The sequence below is a fragment of the Anticarsia gemmatalis genome, chromosome 5 (assembly GCF_050436995.1).
Source record: "Anticarsia gemmatalis isolate Benzon Research Colony breed Stoneville strain chromosome 5, ilAntGemm2 primary, whole genome shotgun sequence".
NCBI classification, from domain to species: domain Eukaryota; kingdom Metazoa; phylum Arthropoda; class Insecta; order Lepidoptera; family Erebidae; genus Anticarsia; species Anticarsia gemmatalis.
This window is the reverse complement of record NC_134749.1, coordinates 841,126-862,678: the sequence shown is the minus strand read 5'-3', so window position 1 is coordinate 862,678 and position 21,553 is coordinate 841,126. Positions and strand designations below refer to the sequence as shown.

The 21,553-nt window shown below is 35.2% G+C and overlaps 1 protein-coding gene across 1 annotated transcript in view; it reads right to left on the bottom strand.

Annotated features, from left to right (window-relative positions):
* Window positions 1-1,607: 1,607 nt before the first annotated feature.
* The window catches only part of LOC142972748 (uncharacterized), a 42,722-nt gene continuing 22,776 nt past the window's right edge, over window positions 1,608-21,553 (bottom strand). The window contains exon 2 of the mRNA XM_076114008.1: window positions 1,608-5,313. Within this exon, the coding sequence (XP_075970123.1) occupies window positions 2,185-5,313 (3,129 nt within the window). The 3' untranslated portion in view covers window positions 1,608-2,184. The remainder of the gene's footprint in view (window positions 5,314-21,553) is intronic.

Below are 21,553 nucleotides of genomic sequence, written 5' to 3'. Positions count from 1 at the left end.
CTTTAAGGCGCCCTGTCTATTTTTTCAAGTAGATTTTAAGTAGCGGTATGATCAATAGACCGTGTTTACGAAATCGCGTTTGTTTTTCAAAACGTATTTTCGTAAACGGACGTTCGTTTCCGACCTTACACAGTTTTAATTTCGTACATGCAGACAAAGTAGGCAAAAACGGATTTAGAATAAATTATTTTCTGGAAGAAATTACGAATTCGATTCAGTCAAGAGTAAGTAGTGTGTAAGCTCTCAAATGATTTAATTTATGGAAAAAAATAAATATGCCGACTACAGTCTAATCTGGATGTTTACTACACTTTCTGTAACTTATTTGATAAGTGCTAAAATGATGGACGGACATCAGTTTCGTCACCATTATTTTGTGCTTCTTCTGTCAGTATGTGTACTAGCAACAAGTAGCTATTTTTTATGACCAGGCACTTAATCAACGCGGTGAATTCTTACGGACTTCCAAATCGAAGAAAGAACTGACTTTTTTGTTTTGGACCATTAATTATATCTTCAGAGTGTGTTTCAGGGCAGTGTGTAAATAACAATCGATTGCTAGTTCTACCGTGTGTCACTAGATGGCGTTGTTTGTCGTTTTGATTTAATGTAGGTGTTACGTCAATTTGACTGTTTGGTAGTATCTATGAATTTATTAATTTAAACATTATACTGTTTTGGTTCAAAAATAAATAAATCCAGAGTACTATTGAAAGCTATTTATTTATTTATGTGCCAAAATGTATCAATGTTTTCATTTATTTTTGGATCATTGCTTCTAACATTCCTCCTGAATACAGAAATTTTGTTCCAGACCTAATTAATATAGTTTAGAAGTTTGTTTCATGTTCTTCATCATAGTATTTAAATACAGGTTTATTGTTAAGATTGCTATATTTATTTGTTTTTTTTCTGATGACGATTGGCGTCATAGCAAGTTGCAGAGTATCTGCTGCTTGCTTCCATCGAATTGACAGGTGAAATTAACGCACAATATAAGATATTTTTTCTACTTCGTGTAAAGACTTTCACATCTTCATAAATTTTTAGATTCTCGTAGATTATTCGAAGGAAATCATTATCATGATGGATTGCTCACGTCCTAATCGATCAACAATTTTTCACTGTTTTCACTTAGGTAATATTACATTCCTAGGCATGCGCACGTACATTAGTGTCGATGATAATTAATTGTGCCTTCGCGCTTCAGCGATTCATTATGATTTACGAGACTAGAAAAAAATGTGAAAGAATGAAACTTTGGTTTGAGAATATTTTAGTTTATCCTTTATCTACTTCGCTTCGATTGTGTTTGAGGTTTATGCTACATATTTATACACTTTCTTAATCTTTTTAGAATAACCAATTCAAATACAAATTTTGGGGATGTATACTAATAAAGTCACGAATCCTCGATACGATTTCCTTAGTTTCGTCCTTAATAATCTTCAGAACATTATTTCCTTTGATGAACGCTTCAGACGCTAGTATTTTTTTCAAGCACTTAATATCTATCAGATGTTCAAACACAGACGAAATTATCACCTTTTTTTACTTGGGAAAATGGGAATAAGGAAGCAGGAGGGATGTAAAAAGACAGTACAAAATTAAAATTATTTTTTTACACATTTTTTTATTAAAAAAAATATTTTACAATCTTACAACGTAGAATTAGTTAAAGGCAGTGATTCCGCGTTTCAATTTGAGTATTACCGTTACATATACGTATAATTATGTATAACTAGTTACTAAATACATACAAAAACATATTAACAAACAAAAATAATATTGCGACTTTTAGTACGTAGTACTTTGTTTGGTATCACAATTTATATGGCAACTTAATCAATACCTGGTTGCACCGACTATTTTCTACCCGATTATATTGCACAATATCTTATAAATAAGCTTGGTAGTTTTGTTCAAAAATATTTCACCCAAATGGCACTTTTTGGTAGATCATTTTACTTTTAATGAAAAAAGTAAATCATCGATTTAGATATGAAATTTGTACATATTTATAAAAGAGTCCATACTACATAGTTTCTTTCTCAATCCCAATAAATTACTAATATTTCACTTCATTGTTGAGCACTTTAAAATAAAATTGACTCAAGCCAAGTACAGGCAATTTCACGATTTCTTTTTCGTCTAAATATCGGTGCAACAGGCTCTTAAACTAAACTAATAAACGAATGGTACTAATGGTCGGTCGTAGAAATATCCTTTATCTTCCACAAATGGTGGTCGAGTCGTGTATGGTATTCTCGTCGTGGTCGGTATGTATACTGGCAGTTTCGTGGTGAACACTGGCGGTGGTGGCGTATACACTTTTATGGGAGGCCTGGTCGTTTGTGGTGGAATGTATGGTCTAACTGTAGTTTGTGGGGGGATGTACGGTCTGACCGTGGTCTGAGGTGGAATGTATGGCCTCACTGTGGGGAGTTCGAAAGGAATTTTAGGTGTGGGGTATTCGTACCCTGTTGTTTTTGGTGGCGGCGGTCTGGTCGGGGGAGGAGTAGGTGGTCTAGTTGGTGGTGGAGGAGGTGGTGGTGGTGGTCTAGTTGGTGGTGGAGGAGGCGGCGGTGGTGGTCTAGTTGGTGGTGGCGTGGGTGGTGGAGGTGGTAAATATGTTGGTGGTCTAGTCGGCGGCGGAGGAGGTGGCGGTGGCCTAGTCGGTGGTGGAGTTGGTGGTCTAGACGTTGGGTATGTGAACGGAATCGATGGAGTGGGATATGAGTAGCCTGTGGTTCTAAACTCATTTAAAATCGTGCTATAAGTCGGTGGTCGCCTTGTGGTTGGAGGTGGTGGTGGCCGTCTTGTGGTCGGCGGGGGTGGTGGAGGAGGAGGGGGTGGTGGAGGAGGAGGGGGTGGCGGCCGCCTGGTAGTTGGTGGGGGTGGGGGAGGTGGACGTCTTGTTGTCGGTGGTGGTGGTGGCCTAGTCGGTGGAGGGGGTGGTAAGTAAGTAGCTCTAGTTGGCGGCGGTGGAGGAGGTGGGGGCGGTCTAGTTGGGGGTGGAGGCGGTAAATACGTGGCTCTAGTTGGAGGTGGTGGTGGTCTGGTTGGTGGTGGAGTTGGCGGTCTAGTCGGGGGTGGTGGTGGTGGTCTAGTGGGTGGAGGAGGTGGTAAATACGTTGCTCTAGTTGGTGGCGGTGTTGGTCTAGTTGGTGGTGGAGGAGGTAAGTAGGTTGCTCTTGTAGGTGGTGGCGGTGGTGGTGGTGGTGGTCTTGTAGGTGGTGGTGGTGGTGGCGGAGGGGGTCTGGTCGGAGGCCTAGTTGGGGGAGGGGGAGGTAAGTATGTAGCAGGGGTGCGGTAAGTTGGTGGTCTAGTTGGTGGTGGAGGAGGAGGAGGTGGTGGCCTAGTCGGAGGCCTGGTAGGGGGCGGGGGTGGTAAGTATGTGGCAGGGGTGCGGTAAGTTGGTGGTCTTGTTGGTGGTGGTGGAGGAGGAGGTGGTGGTCTAGTTGGTGGTGGAGGAGGAGGAGGTGGTGGTCTAGTCGGAGGCCTAGTAGGGGGAGGAGGAGGTAAGTATGTAGCGGGAGTGCGATAAGTTGGTGGCCTTGTTGGCGGTGGTGGAGGAGGGGGTGGTGGTCTCGTTGGTGGTGGTGGAGGAGGTGGTGGCGGCCGAGTTGGTGGCGGGGGAGGAGGAGGTGGTGGCCTAGTTGGAGGCCTAGTTGGTGGAGGCGGAGGTAGGTAGTCAGGCGCTTTCGTGCTGGGTGGTGGAGGAGGGAAAGTTCTTTGTGTAGTCGGAGGCCTCCTAGTAGTAGTCGGGTAAGTAAACGTAATCGTCGGAGTAGGGTAAGTGTAGCCAGTGGTTCTGAACTCATTTCTAATCGTGCTGTAAGTTGGTGGTCTTCTTGTGGTTGTTGGTGGTGGTGGGCGTCTTGTAGTTGGCGGGGGTGGTGGTGGAGGTGGAGGGGGCGGGGGCCGTCTTGTAGTCGGGGGAGGCGGTGGTGGCGGACGTCTTGTTGTTGGAGGGGGTGGTCTGGTAGGTGTTGGAGGCGGTAAGTAGGTAGCTGGAGTCCTGTAAGTTGGTGGCCTTGTTGTAGGTGGAGGTGGCGGCCTTCTAGTAGTGGTAGGAGTAGGGTACGTGAAAGGGATTGGAGGTGTAGGATAACTGTATCCAGTGGTTCTGTATTCTGGTAATCTTGTAGTCGATGGTGGTGGGGGTCTTCTTGTAGTTGTTGGTGGTGGTGGCGGTGGTCTCCTTGTAGTAGGAGGAGGTGGTGGTGGTATATATGTTGATGGTCTCCTTGTAGTTGGAGGTGGTGGTGGGAAGGTTCTGTATGTGGTTGGTGGCCTTCTTGTAGTAGTGGGATATGTGAAAGGTACCGTCGGTGTTGGGTAGGAGTAACCAGCTGTGCTATATGTAGGGGGTGGTCTGGTAGTTGGTGGGGGAGTAGGGCGTGTAGTCGGCGGTGGTGGTGGCCGAGTAGTAGGTGGTGGGGGTGGCCTGGTAGTCGGAGGTGGCCTTGTTGGGTAAGTGAAAGTTACAGATGGTGTTGGGTAGTTATAACCAGTGGTCCTAAAGTTATTGGAGATTGTACTGTATGTTGGTGGCGGTCTGGTAGTTGGAGGTCTTGTTGGTGGTGGTGGAGGGGGAGGTGGTGGTCTAGTTGGTGGCGGAGGAGGCGGCGGGGGTGGTCTTGTTGGTGGAGGAGGAGGTGGAGGAGGTGGCCTAGTTGGCGGCGGTGGCGGTGGCGGCGGCGGCCTTGTGGGGTACGTGAAAGGTATCACTGGAGTAGGGTACGAGTAACCTGTCGTTCTAAAAACATCCCTTATTGTACTGTAAGTTGGAGCTGGAGTTGTTGGTCGAGGGGGAGGTGGTGGTGGCCTAGTAGGCGGCGGCGGTGGCGGTGGTGGGGGCCTAGTGGGTGGCGGCGGCGGTGGTGGTGGTCTCCTCGTCGGCGGCGGAGGGGGCGGAGGGGGTGGTCTTGTTGGTATTTCGAATGGTATGCTAGGTCTGTCGTAAACGTAGCCAGTAGTCTGAGATACTGGTGGCCTTGTGGGCGGTGGTGGTGGCGGCGGTGGTGGCCTTGTCACTGGTGGTGGAGGTGGAGGTGGAGGTGGTGGCCTCGTCACTGGTGGTGGAGGTGGAGGTGGTGGCCTTGTCACTGGCGGTGGTGGTGGCGGCGGCGGGAACGGTATCTTAGGCTTCGGGTAAAAATACCCGTCTTCGTTCAATGGCGAAGAGATTGGTTCCCCTAATACCGCATAATTCTGGCTTGAACCAAACTGTATGGCGCGCGGTGGTCGGTCCGCTTTGCAGGTGTGGTACACCGCTAGGATGACCACTGCTATATGCAGTGACAACCTCTGAAATAGACAGAAAGGGAGATATTAGTTATTGTTTTGGGGAAACTATAATAGACTTAGCGAACAAAAGTGTGGTTAGTTTAATATGACACGGTCGCTGTTGTAATATTTTGTTTTAAAAGGTATTAAGAAAATATAGGCACAGTATTTATTCCTTTACCTATTTAAACGCTCAAGATCAGAAACAAGTTCTAAAACTGTTTTAAAATATGTCAAAGAGATTTTATACTCGAACTGTTAACGAAATCGTATAATGTTCATTTGTAAAACTGCATAATCACGCAGAACCTACATGTAATAGGCAATGAGCCGTCAACCGTAAAATAAGTCCTAATTTGAACAAAATCATTTATCAGTATTAGCAGAAAACATGAGTCAGATCATTTCACAGTCTCCAAATTACAATATTAATCAATTTAAATTTCATGCCGGGGTCACTATTTCATAATAGGGTCATAATGAAAACATCAGGTGACCTCTCGAGGTCAATGTGACGCTTATTAATCTTTATTTGTGCAACGCTAATGCTATTAACATTTAAATATCAATTAATAATCGTTTCCATGTTTATGGTATTAACCGTTGAGTTGATAATTAATGCTTTGCTAATGATTAATTACCAAAATGCCTTATAAGCTTTACCTAGTCTATAAAAAAAATTACAGCCAAACAATTTTTGGAGGATACGTAGTATCTATACAGTCATGTCTTTAGAATAGTCATGTCTTAGTTTTCGGATAAAACAGACATGTTATATCATGTCAAAGGTGTCAGACTGTTCAAATAGCTTTGACCAATCAAAACTCATTAAAGACAAATTGACAACTTTGACGTGATCATTTCAGTCTAATCAAGTTTGACATGATAAGTCATTTACTTACTGTATTCAATTTGTAGCATAATTCTGTAATTCTTTATGAAAATAAATTTATTCAAGAGTGACGTGGAACTGGGATGATTGAACTTAGGTAAAACATTTATGTACATATGTACTTTAGGGCTTGAGTTGTAAACGGGTCAAGGTCATCATTTTAAATAAGTATTAATAGCTATATAGATACAGATGCTCTCAGCAACATACATACATACGTACATATTATATACATAAGATCAGACCAGTTATGCTTTTACAAAAATGATCAATATCTCGAAATTAATTGAGAGCGACTAAAAGAGACACCATTATTTAAATACATGCTATTATAAATGGCTTTTGGTAAAAAAAATAGTCCAAATTGATATGTTAAGCAGATTGCTACAATTCTCATTTATAGATAAAGATGTTCTACTATAACCACAGAACTAATATTACAAAATAAATGTAAATTAGTCTGAAGACATTGAAAGTTGTCGTAAGGTTAAGCTTTTACAAAATTTATATATACTCGTATGTGAACTTAAACCTTTAACGGTTGTTGAGTAATTCTGAAATATTGATGTCTAAATAAATATTGACATCTTCAGGTCAATGAGTCACTGAAGTGCAATATAATATACTAGCTTTAGGCTGCAACCTTGTCTTTAAAATAAGCGGTTAGTGCTTGTTTTAGAAAGAAAGTCTTTTAATTTATTTTATTCTGTGTAATCTATAAGATCCGATGGTGTAGGAAAAGGTTTTTGAAAACACACCCACTTTTGTCTTTTAAATTCTCAGCATATTCATATTATTATACTTATTCCTATTACATGGGACGTATAAATTTTTAACCCCACGTGAGTACAGAAGACATAATAATATAAATTTAAAAATCAGCGACCATTAATCTCGTATTGCAAAAACGGATCAACAGTCTAGCAGTAAACAACAAGACAGACAAAACCACTTAATCCAAATATGAATTTTCTAATAACAAACGAATGCAATGTTGAAAAAAGGCTAAACTATGCAAACGACAGCTCTAACCCAAATGGTTCGGTCACGAGTGTTAGTAATGAAATCATTTCTGTAAATATTACATTTACATATCAAACAGTAAGTTTCGCAAGAGTAGCGGTGTATGACAATTTATTTGTCTTGTATGCAAAAGCATCTTAAATTGATTATGAAATGTGTAACAAATATAGTTACAATCTCAGATCAAATTTATTAATTTGTCAAAAATACGTGATACATAAAATGTGGTCTTAGAGAATAAAGAGTTTACAGTGCTATCTCTTCTTGTCTTGTCGCTAGGACATACAATTTTTTATTATTTATAATTTATTTTCATAATTTATCATAATTGACACTTCATAATCTAAAATGCATTTAGGTTCCCTTTTTCCCCGTGCGAAAACACAATTCCCAAAAGGGTTGACGTCAGTCTGACAGTTGTAAAACATCAGTCAAATCCCCTTAACATCATGTTTTTGAGAAGACATAATGAACCTAAAGAATCGTGGGACAAGGATAGGAAAAAAATAGATATAAGTTCGCTTTTTTGGTTCGGATGCACTGATAAAGTCAACATAGATGAAACAGGTGATCCAATGTCAAACTTGTTGTACCTACATATTCAGAATAATGTAAGGAAATATTAGTAAAGTTGTATTTGAACAATAAATATAGCAAACACCGATCTACTTTTAAAGTATTGACTGACATGATGGTTGGAAATACCGAACAAAGATTTTCTGAGCAATTTTTCCTCAAACATCAGTTTGTTTAGTGCAAAAATATCTGCAGGCGCTTAAAAAACGTCAATTATACGATGCCTGTCAGTAAAAGAATCATGGTACCATAAAATGAATTAAATAATTATCGTAAATGTGGTATTTACGGTTGTCTGTGCGTCAGTGAAATACATTTAGTTGAAGAAGCTCAAGGCATTCAAGTAGGACCAGTAGAATTCAACATGACCGCGGCACAAGGCAAAAGCGATTTCTGTCAATGGTCGTTAAAAAATATTGAATCCGTTGGGCATTTTTGTTCATAGTTAATTGTTTTATTATGTAAGTATGTGTAATTATTTATTCGTGTGCATACATTTTAATATGTTTTTGGTAGTTCCAGTACCGTTTTGTGAAGTAATTAATTTAAAAATCGTGTTAAAGGTTTTATTCATTTGTACGAATTAAAGTACTACATTCAAAGTAATGGTTATGTGATAAATATGATAATATTCTCGTGAAATATTACTTAACTATGCTTTTAAAGTTAATGAATCTGTTATTCATCTTTTTACAGAAGTTAAAGTTCGTGAACATAATTACCAATTAATTTAGTACGGTCAAAAGGAACAAAGTTACTTTTGTGAGACAAAGAGTTCATTTATAAATAAAAAAGTTTTTAATTACATTTATAAGGTGTACTTATATATTTACAAGGGCGTGTACTTGGACCCTTGCAAAACATAAAAAAGGAAAGGCATTTTTTTCCGGATCAATGTTTGATTACAGACGTGTAACGTTACTTTGTTAGGTGTATAAGTCCCTAGTTTGAGTACAATATCTACTACAAAAAGTAGTTCATTAATGAAAAACACTTGTTAAAGTCAATGCCTTACATGAACCCACATAACCTAGTTATTAAAATTTTAAATAGAAACCCGCTACAGTTTCTAATTTAGACCAAACATACGACATTGATGAAGTATTTTGTCACTAACAATGATTTAATTAAGTCAACACAGTCGTCTCGATGTTTTTGTTGGCTGATTGGTTATTATGCGTAATGACCGATGTCCTTCTTGTTCTAGTGTTTATCTATCTTTGCTACGTGCTCTTAGATTTGCAAGTTCATTATGCAAATGTTATATGGGTTTGATATTTAATGATTAAATGTTTTAAGGTATGTTTTTTTTTTCTTTCGCATTTGTGATTATTTAGAGCACCAGGATTCACGAAGACAATTGCAGTATACGATCTTTATTTGTGTATGAAATTCACCCTCTATTACAGTTGTTTTTTTGGAATGTCAAATTGCGAGTTTTCATTTTGATTTGCTTTTTATCGCTCCATCAAAATCAATCAATCGGTTTAGACATGAAAGCGTAACAGACAGGCAGTCAGATTGCATTTGCATTTATAATAATAATATATGTATGTCTTATTTACTGGTGCATTGCCTGTCCTTAAATATTTTAAGGAAAATTATTTAAAAATGAATTCCTGCCTTATGCTCTTGTGTCGCGGGGACTTTTACAAACACACAAGCCATGGACGCAAAGTACAACCAGACCAGAAAACACATGTTTCTTAGATTGAAGATCATGTTAATATGAAAGAAGGGTACTAAATTTTGATTGAATTTGGCATTACAATCACAAGCCGCGGGCGTGTTGGCGTACGTAGGCATTAAATTAACCATTGTAAACGATTGTTTCTGCTATATGTGGAATTAATTATAATATTATTTACGAATATATAATTGTGAATACTTGCATTACTCAGTAATTATGAAATTTAATATTTATGATTCCGGATATGGTATGAGATTTTGAAATTGTATGTTTGATCAATGGAATTTGGTTTTATTGTCGTTGTTTAATACTACTATGATTGGGTAATTAAGGCATAGTCTAGAAGTCTCACTGTCCGAACAGTTGAGCCTTTAAACGTAGGGAGAAGATTCAAGTAGCATTTCATAATTTCGACCAAACTTAAGTTTGTTATGATTATATACTGGTATCTATCAGTCTGTCTATATAGCATGATTTACAGTACGCCTTTTCAATGCCTGCTATTTGCACAGTGGTCGGAATAAGGTCACATGTGATAAGTAATTTTAGAAAACTGAAACTATATTGCCTTAAATTCCACCTATCCTACCGTCGGCAAAGAGTATGTAAATTACAAAATGCTCTAGATTCCTGATTTACTTTGTACACTGGCAGAATTTTAAGTATAGCTCAACAATGGTAAACGTCTGCTATTGTTGATTGTTCTATGGTTTGAGGAGGAATGGTGTAATTCCGCTTAAATATTCTGTGAAAGAGGTTGTACAACGTAATAGTGAGGCTAGGACTGTTGGAAAAACGTGGTGGTCTTTGCCGTAATTTGTTTATTTTTTAAGCCTTTCTCCAGTGCTTAATATACATTTAGATTTCTATTACAAAGTAAATGTAAATTTCTATCGAGCCTGATCTATACAAGTAAATAAAAGCCCTATATACTCGTAAGAATATTTACTAGTAATTATTAGATTAGTCCCTATGTATCCCTTTCCAAAGCAGATTAGCCAGTAAGAGGCAGCGCTGAAATTAATAAAATTCGATGGATCAAGTGGCAGCACATCATTTTACTCGTAGTTCAGCAGACCCCAACTTGCCCTCGACCCATCAAATCTAGACGCCTTTTTAGCCACATGCTTCTAATAAGTAATAGTTTAAAATAAACAATCTGAAGGTAAAATGACCAATTGACGGTCATCACTTAGGTCTTGGCATTCGACACAGAAAAATTAACAGAACAGAAGGTCGTATGCGACACTGCGGATGACTAAGTAATTATTTACCTAAAATATAATAGTATTGCTGACCCCACAGTTGCGAAAGCAAACAAACAAATGTACGTGCGTTGCAGTTAAAGTATGAAATAAGGCGATATAGATATAACCTGTTCTCTTATGTCTTGTTAATCCTTGAATTATATCTGAAATCTTAGGAGTAATATAGAGTTATGTTTAGGTTTCATTTAAGATATAACTTGATTTCAACCTCAAAAAATACCTTAGGTAGATTATTAGATAGGTAACTTATGTTTAGTTCAGGGTAAATGGCACAAAACACGTGTGTTTTGGTTTCATCTTGTAATTCTATGCATTATCCTTTACTTTTCATCCAAAGTCTCGTGTTCAACTGGTTGATATCCATGAGCAATTAATTATTAAGTTTTGACTTATTTTTATACAACAAGCTTTTTAGTGATTAGATTTAGAAAGGATTTAAGAGTGTGTATAATTATTTTATTTATAAATAGTTTGATTTCCCTCAATAACACTTGTGTATATTTCTTATGATTTCAATTCATAGGTTTTTTTCATTAAAATACTCAAATCGAATATGTATGAGAGTGTGATTTGTTCAACGATACTAATTTATTTAATAATAAAAAAAAATCTAGGAAGATCAAACACACCACAATTTCAAACTTGACCTGCAACGCTATTGGGTTACAGTAACTGTGTCAGCTACATTTGTTTGGGAAGTGTCGTCCCATTAAGATAAAAGAACAAGTATACCGAGACCAATCGATACGGCACGCCTCGTAACACGTTGCCTAAGTGGTTTAGAAAAATGTTCCACCTTTGTATTGCGAATTGCCGGTCGTTGTCATCGTGATAGTTAGAAAGTCTGAATAGATTACGATTCATTGATTTAGATGCAACATCACTTGAAGTCCTTGCATCAGCGGGTATTTAAAGCAAATAATAGTTTGGAACTGGTATGTTATATAGGAAATGTAATTTTTGAAATTGTGGATTTTGTTAAAGTAAAGAAATGTCTTGCTTTTAGATAATTATAACTAAGAATAGTATAAAAAAGTGTGGTGGAAAAATAAACATAAATGAGTTGACAGACGGCTGGACAAAGAACTTGTGACGTCATAGTTTTAGATGACTGTTTATAAATTGATAAATTTTAAGGCAAGGTCCTGTATGACAAGATGTATGGATATGAATGCAGCAAGGGAAGCTTGTAAGGATGACCGAAAGGCTTTCTTTGGTCATTAGTTACATTTTTCCCATACGTCTATGGGAAAAATGTACGTATGTATGTGGGTAGATTTTAAAGTATGTCCAAATGTGACAACAAAAATATATTTGTTCGAGAAATGAAATAATAAAGACAACAAAACTAAAAGCCTAAGTAATATACAGGTCAACCGCATAATGAATTCAAAGTCAATACCGTAGACATTATACAGAGTTAATTGTGTAATATGTGTCCTAATGCTAAGTAAATATGGTTTTAACTTCTTTGGGTGTTGTGAAGTAGTTAGGTTTTAATTTATCTTTATCTCCAGGATAGTTATACGTAGGTACTCTCTGATCAGACAATTAGCAATATAAACTGTGTTAATTCATTAGTCGGTGACTAATTTAATATAAATGAATCACAAGACTGAAGACTAGTATAATTGAATACAATCACAGACAGAAAATGTTTAAAAAATAATACTACAATAAATTTAAGAATTTTCTGGTTCTTCGGTGCCGTTTTATAAATAATGTCGGTTAAATAAAATTGCTACTCACTCTTCAAAAATGTCCACTGTTCACTTATTCACTAAATCGAGCAGTAAATCTGATCGAGTCCGTACAATAAAGTTAGACTGTTAGTAATGAATTTACATTTTGTTGTTACAGCAGGAACTCGAAATGTAAATATTTTTATTTCGTTCTACAAAATATTGCAAACAATATTACAACATTAATCCACAACAAACGTAAACCAATATTTTCTTCAAAATAAGACATCACTAGGTAAGTCATTATCAGGTTTTGACCAAAATTATGTCGGAAGTGTGACAATGTACCAATACCTACATGATTTTGCTATTGATTGTAGAAACAAAACACCATACGGTTTTATTGCAAGATGCTTTGACATATAGCCTACAATAACCAAAAGTATTCTCACAAAAATGATCAATTAATTATAAAAGATTATATCTGAGATACTATCAAACATAAAGCTTCACATTTAAAAAAGTTCATTGGGTCAAATGCACAATCCCCGAAAGGCGACGATTCGATATATAAAACAAAGACCACAGCTCTATCAAAACAATTACAATTTCAAAAACCAAAACACAATAATCTTTAGCAAATCTAATCATGTTTAAAACTCATTAGAAACATCAAATTAGTACCACCAGACAGTTTAAAACATATTTTAAGTAATAACCAAACAATAGCCTCTTCACTTCTAATTTAAGGGCCACTTGACACCAAAACGTCTGTAGTCCATAATGAGAATAATACAAATAAGATTATGAATTAACTATTTTATTGTTCTTGAAAGGTTCGTGGCAGACAAATTATAAATGCAAAGTATTAAGCAACACGAAGTACCAATGCACTTGTTACCTCAGTTCTTAATGGCAAAGTTCAGGTTTGGTAATGGTATTTCGGTGGATTTAATTAGCATTACGATACGATACGATGTTTTTGGATGTTCGTAAGTATTGTCAATCAATTCAGGCGAATTAATCGAACGTTGAAATTCTTAAACTCTTCTTCTCAAACTGAAAAATTTAAAGCTTATGCTAACTACCCTATGTATTATAAAACATTTTTTTTAGTTAACCCGCGACCATAGACGATGCAATTCGATCAAAACGTCAGATAAACAAATAGTTATAACAACATAACCTTTAATTTTCAATCGCGTTTAAGACCCGTTGCTTTATAATATGTGTACAAGTCGCGAGACTTTAAAATCGTTTAAACAGTTTCTATAGTACAAAAAGTATTATCTACATCTCTTGAAGGAAATGAAGGTACTATAAAGTTGGCCAAGAGAATTTTTACATAAACATTTATAGCGGCCATTAACGCCTATAAAAAAACATAAATCTAAAACCACAATTGAAAGAAAACAAAAGAACAATAAAGTTAAACTATTAAGATAGATTGATGAAGAAAACAACAAAAGGGTTTCGAACGAAACGATATAAAGAGATAAACATCTTGCACAAAAGCTGTAAAGAATTGATAAAGAAACGAAGCCCGGAGGCATAGCTGGTATTTATTATTACTGTTCCGGTAAACGGTTAAAGGTGAAGGCTATCGCACATCAAATATTTCGATAGGCTTGAAGAAGAACTTTTTAAAGAAATTGTTACTGCGGTTGAGCAACGCTAAGCTACTGATTAAGTGGCTATGCGAGTATAAACTTTCCAATTAGAGTTTTGAAATTAGTGGTTTGTTGGAGACACTTATAATAGTACCTCAATAGCAGAGTCCGGTTGTTGTCTACTAAGATAACAGTCGTTATTAAGCCATGTCAAAGGCCTTTCGGTCGGCTTGAACAACTTTGACACTAGATTGACCACTAACCATACGACAAAATAGAATAGAATAGCAGAGTTGATGGTAATGAAGATCACCGTAAATTGGTGTAATTTGTTGATAAATCTAATAAATATATTTTTATAATGCTAATAGACAAGTAATGCCTTGAGCACTAAAAATTTTAGGCCTCACTTGGCTTGCGCTGTGGACTCACGGCTCATTTCGAGAAGAGTCCCTGCACAGCATTGGGTCAGTAAATTCTAAGTTTATTCTAATTTAATCTTAGACAAGATTTTAAATGAGCAAAGATACAATTTAACAGATTTTACGAACGTCAAGAATAATGTTGAAACACAAACATAAACGATACTGTAAAATATTAAGTAACAAAAAGGTTAAAGTTCTGAAAATTTCCAAACGCTATAAATGTTGATTCATTCCTTACAGAAAATAATAATCACAGCGATGGTAACAAGATATATGAGTGTCATGAAAATAACTTTGAAGCGACTTAATGTATTTCAAGATAGTTATTGACTGGTCGTAAAGTGCGTAAAGTTTATATACAGAGTGGAATATTGCTAAAGCTTCTTTGTGTTAAAGCTTGAAACAGGTAAATAAATATGGATGTAAGAGCTGTCGATTATTGCTTACCATAATTTTGTTCTTTGTACAAAATCTGTATTTTCCTTATGTCGAAAGTGCCTTAATATTCGATACTTAACTCTAGTTTAAGAGAAGTTAATTGCAAAATATATACAGGTAGTGTAATATTAAGTTGATCTTACTTGAAGGCGTTTTTCTTTATTTTTATGAAGATTTTCGAGCAGATAACCAAGACATGACGTTACAGCGCATTATTTTAATATTTTACATTACATACGTAATCATGAGTATTTTAACTGGAATAACACCGTATACGCAAATATTAAATAACTTTACAGAGCCTAGCCGACCAGTTTGTCGAAGGTCCGGCGAAAGAGCATCCAATTCAAGGATTTGCGGTCAACGCCTATAAGGTTTCAACTTAAACATCCTAGGAACAAATTACGTTCTTAGTTTGGAAATATTTCCATACTAATTTAATCCCGCGATCCTCTGCTAGGTTATAAACTATTTGTGTTTCAAATTGCATAATTCATCCAGTAATTTTGCAGAATTGTAAACATCCGTAAACATGTACATTTAAAATCAGTAGGAAGGATTCCGACTCTTAATTTTGATGAAGAATGTAAGGTTAAAATAAATAACTGTGGTCAAATAGCTTCTGATGATCAATTAATCAAAGTTGTTGAGAAATATTGCGAAGATCTGACTCAAGATGAGGCTACTGATTGACATGAGATGTTTAATTTATTTGATGTTTTATATCATTCGTTTTAGGCTTCTAAACGATGTAGGCAGATTATAAATAAAGATTAGAATCTAAATTTGACATAACAAGAAGGTCAGATTGTGTCATAATTTACATAACTAATTTTCCTATGGAGAAAAACAGTAGTAGATATTTGTAGATTTAAAAAATTACCATATGCCTAGATAACTTTACAGTTTTGCGTGCCATGATTAGTAAGTTTTAATATTCAGAAAGTAACGAGAATATAAATTGCAAGCATGCTAAGCTTTAGTTTGCTTACAGGTTACACCGACGGTGATAATATTGATATCATACAAAATGACTTTAATGAGTTTATATACTAATGTCAATACAAAAAATAAACGATGTTGATGTACATATACAGGTACATAAACTTGATGCCTTGGCCCTATTCTCTAGTCATTCAAGCTTAGGCTTCACACTTCAACAAAATTCAATTGTAGCCAATTTTATTGTCTTTTGGTGTCATCACGCCATACATGGTCCGTCCAGCTGGTTTGCTTGCACAACGTTAACGCGCTTTAATGAGATGACCATGTGCTACAGTGATTATTTTTGTCATGACAGCTTTTTTATTAGCAGGCTTAACTAAAAGTTTTTTTGGAGAATTTTTTCACTATGTTTTTTTTCTATTCCGGGTTCAAAAGACGAATTTTTTTTTCTCTAGTTAAGTTGTTAATCAAATCATAAACTTAACTTTATAACTTTGCTACATAAAATCATAAAATGTCAAGTTTTCTTCTCGGCCTAATGTAATCAAATCCAATGATCAGCAAGTATAACTAAATAAAAATTTACTGATCCTGCTAAGCTGATTATTGGCTGATTCAAAGAAAAAAACCCACATCCGTATACGAGATAATCTTATACTAAAATCCAAAAACCCTTTTAATAGTATTTCTTGTCAAAATATTCCTAAAAAGCCACAGATTAATAAATCGATTGACGCAATCTATTCAGTCAGAAGGGAAATTAACTTCGATAATGATATCTTCGAAGTTTGCGGTTTCATCAAACATTTTTTGCCAAGTTATTGCTCAACTAAACTGTTATTAAATAGATATTAGAAGGAGCCTTATGGAGCAATAGCTATGACATTTAAACCAAATATACTTTTCCTTTTTGTGAACTTGAATCGAGTATATTATTTTGCTTATAAAAATCGTAAGGTCAGAGTTCAAATTCTTTTCAGAAGTATAATTTTCGGAATTATTTTCTAACTTTGCTTATCAGTATTTGAGTGATAATTGTATAAATTTTCATTTCAAATGAGTAATTTGAAAATTTCCGAAAGTTATTTTTGTAATTGTTGCTTAATATAAATTCCGTGACACAAATACTTTTATTCCTATAATATTACATGCTCATTGCTCATGAATCATCAATTTTATTTATTCTAACGTATTAAATTCGGCATAAAAATAAAAAATCATTAACACTATAACAGATGTAACGAACTGCAACATTTAACGCTAATAAATTCAACATTCCAATAAAATAGATACTAAAATGTTGATGATACCAAAACTAGAATTTACGATCAATTTATCAAAAAAACTTTAAGCTATATCTGTCTTACAATATCATAGGAAATCACAATGAAATATGGTTTCAGAACATTATCGATATTGGTCATAAATCAGGCGGGGGCTACTTTGTCCTTGACATTTGGGAAACATTTGTGACTCGTCCGTCCTTGCTCCGGTATTTGTCCGGATGAAACATAAGATCCGGGTCGAGTTATGAAAGCCGACCGCAATTCTAAGGAAATTACTACAAAAGGATTTTTCTAAGATGTTATACAACAAAGAATAGTAGCAGAGCATAGTATTACTGACGAAACGGTAATTATTGCGTGGTGCGAACAAACAAATAAATCAAACGTGTACTCAGAAACAAACAATGTAACAGAAAAGGTTATGAATATCTGAACTATACGTACTCGTGATGATTTGTTTTAAAGCCACAGAAATGTCTAGCTGAGATTTTTTGATTACCTTTATTAGTTAACGACCACTCAGGCATAATTCCTGAGAGGAATTTTAAACAAGTTGGCTCCTGGAGGTATTTGGACTGACCATTTTCGTTCGTTTGTTGTCGATTAAAGATAGCTGAGATATTATTCTATTCATACCGATTCCGAAAATCATGTTTTTGTTATGAATATTGAAAATAAAAAAAACCTACTTTCATATACGCTTTAGATATTAATCTATACTAATATAGAACGCGCTAATCTCAGGAACTACTGGTCCGATTTGAAGAAATATTTTAGTGTAGGCATGGCATTCATCGACAAAGGCTGTAGGCTAAGTATATATCATCATGCTGCGACCATTAGGAGCAGAGTACCAGTAAAAAATGCACAAACGGGGAAAATTATGACGCATTCTCTCTTATGCATCGCAAGCGGAGATGCGCGGGTCAGCTAGTGATATTATATTCAGGTCTATCTTCTACTTATCACATTTTTAAAATAAACTTTTATCAGCATCAAAAGCATCATTACGTGCATCAAAAGCGAAACTTTCCATCACAATATCAATAACACATTACAAACAATAAATCAGTATTAGATTTACGCACACGACTACCTTTTTTGGAAGCTTGACTTAACAAGTCGCCTACGGTAATAGATAATCGATTTCCCAAGTTGACCTTTCCGTGGATCTTTATGTGCATCGTTTTATTTTGTCTAGTGTGTTTGAATATTTACCTCAATCGTCCTTTGTGTCAGTCTAGATTTTGATTTCCTGCTACCTATTTTGTTTTGTCGTCTATTTTTGCATTTTTATTTAGTCTGCATCTGCCATCTTTTGTTGTTCGGTTTCTATTGTAGTTCTAGTTGCTATGCTTGTTAATCATATAGTTTTTTGCTTATCTGAGTTATTTTATTTGTCGCGGCCAATATTCGTATTGGTCTAAATATGGCTGCTTCCTATATAGTCTATATTATTTGACGTTGTCAATATTGAATTACATTTGTGATATACACTACTATGTACACAGTTTCTGATTCTCTACCATCATGGCATTAGTTATCGTTTCAAGACATTTCATTTTCTTTTATTATAATGACTATTTAATATTTTGAAAGCAAACATGTCTTACCCACATAATGCGTACCTATTACATAATTTCTTGAAGATGCATTTCAACTTCTATACTCTTTAAAATATAGCTTGATTAAAATGACAGTTCTAAGCAAAACAGACAACACAACTTTGTAGTGACGTCTAACGAGTATTACAAATTGAAACACGAAAAATCTGTCTTGTCTAGCATTATAACTATTTTTTAAATATAGATCCTCAATGAGAAATCAGAATAATTCAATACAATCAGCCTTTAAACTAAAAATCAGTACTATTTTCTTTAGTCTTAAAAATAACCTAATAATTTTCAACCTCTCTACAAGGCTACGTCATGTTGCAAAAATTTTAGTGAGGAGACACAATAGATAAGAGTAAATCGATTGATTAAAGCAATATTAACAATAATTGTTATTTTTCATAAAGAAGTAAAATAAAAAAACTATAATAAAACTAGAAAAAATATCGGAGATGATTGGGAACGCGAAGTACTTTGATACTATTTATGACCAAGAATTAATAATTAATCTCCAAGATTGTTCCAGCGATTCTGATGATAGCGATGAGCATGATACTGATTTAGGATGCGCACCATTAACTGCGCATCCTATATTACTATCATCCTCATCCCTATCATGAGAATTGCACCATTAACTGAATAAATTAATTTTGTTTTACTGTTATCATTGTTTTATTTAATTGATCCTAATTAATACTAAACTAGGAGAGGTCTCCGTGCGGTGTTTAAAGTAGGGCTGGTAGTCCTATACGAATTTGCATAAACATTAAGATTCACAACAACAATTCGTAAAAAGCAAATTCAAAAAATAATTGAATCGAATATAATTAATTTAGTTTCGATTTTTTCGCTATCGATTTTGATTAATACTTCTACAGCCCCAGTCAAAACAGTTTGACATCTGTCATTCTAATCAAGCTATATTTTAAAGAGTATAATTAATTTTGATAATTTCGCAAAACCTAAAACGGCTAAGCCTTAGTTGCTTTGGCATTTCTCACCGTTGAGTAATGGTACTCTACGTCAGTCCATCTTCAAGATAGATGGTATCGAGAGGTCGCCTGTCAATCGCCTCTCTGTTTCAATCGATGTAACAATTTTTGACATTTGATTACAAAAAAATATTTTATAGAGTAAGTGAATGCAATAATTCGATTACAATGTATCGTATCTTCGGGCTTTAAAATTTCAAAAGAAATTCTTGGTTTGTTGCCAAGTGTGTCAATTAAATTCGTTAAAGTCTGATGTATCATGATCAGTATAATGCAGTGCAATATACGGATTTAGGTCAGTTATTTTACTTATTAAGATTGCTACTACTCGAAATGATCAGCACCGGGTTATTTCACACAAATACGAAACCCAGAAGCGCCATGCTGCAAACATTTGATGATTTATCTGATAATTATACTGCATATTTGTATACAATTATCGAAATTGTTGTCCATTTTTGTTTTCCTTAAAATATTTTTTATAACACAAACCAGGATCCAATTAAACAATAATCTTAATTACTAACCGTCTTCAATCCTATTTCGGCTTCATACAAAAATCTAGTTTTAGTCGTAAAACAAGTTCTGCTTCACACAAAAGTTCTTTTTAATCTATTTTGATTATCATTTTAGCAAATCGTTTGTTAATTTAAATATTATTAAAAACATCTGCATTTTATGTTATTATCATACTGGTTTCGTGCGGTTATTCAAGGTATACAAGAGCGATATATTAAAATTTTCAAGTGACCGCAGGATGCATATCTTCCCTTGGCCCTATTTGTATTCATCACAATTTTACTATAGTACCTGATTCTTCGTCGTATTTAAAATTTCTTATTGTGACTTTTGTGTAATCAGGGATTCAGTTAACCTATGGTTAGTGAACTTATGTTCCTAACATGTTAGATTGCTAAAGCTTTGAGAGCAAGTCACGAAACTGTATAATTTTCTATAATCCAATTACCGATAATTCTCGTTTCCCTGTTAAACTCATTGCCCTATAAATTTCAGAAAGACCTAAGCGGTAGATCTTTATTGATTATCTTATGCTGTTTTTCAACTCAGAATGCAATAAGATGATCTGCCACTAGTAGAGTCGCTATAGTGAAATATGAGGATATATAGCCCTTTTGCCCTATTTGCCCATTTAAGAGACTGTGTAATCATGAACTTTTATAAAACAATATATCACAGGTATACATCAAAAATATACTCGGCATGAGTTATTGGTGTACTATAAATCCTTTTATTTTTTGCTCACAAAATATTTGTTATAGATAAAATCAATTGAACAAACACAATTGGGTTTATTTATATCGTATGCTAGTATATCATTAAATTTATTTACATTTGGCATTGAGTACTGGTAGGTCAGAGTAGGTTCGGCGAAACAGACAAAGGCAAGTAGTTCTTTGTACGATTGTTCGATAAAAACTGTATTGTCTATACAATACACGTAAATTATAAGTGAATTAAGTGGATAATTTGACGTTAATGAGGCTTACTTTCTTTGTGTGTCAAGTTCAAAGCTTGTTGATTGTTCTAAATGTGTTTTTGGACATTCAACTTTAGTAGCAGGCTTTTAAGGTTGGTTATTTACTGTACATATATTTTGGGTCTTATATCAATTAAGCTTCTTTGATGTGATCAATGTATTTAATTACAATAAGTATATAAGATGTGTGATATTTTGCATTATTTCTGTAAAGCGTTATTGTTCTATATAAATGTTAATTAGTTTTGTTAGATGCTAGTTCGTTTTACCACTTAAGTAATACATTATATTCTTCAGTTGTGACCTTGCTAAGTTTATAGAAA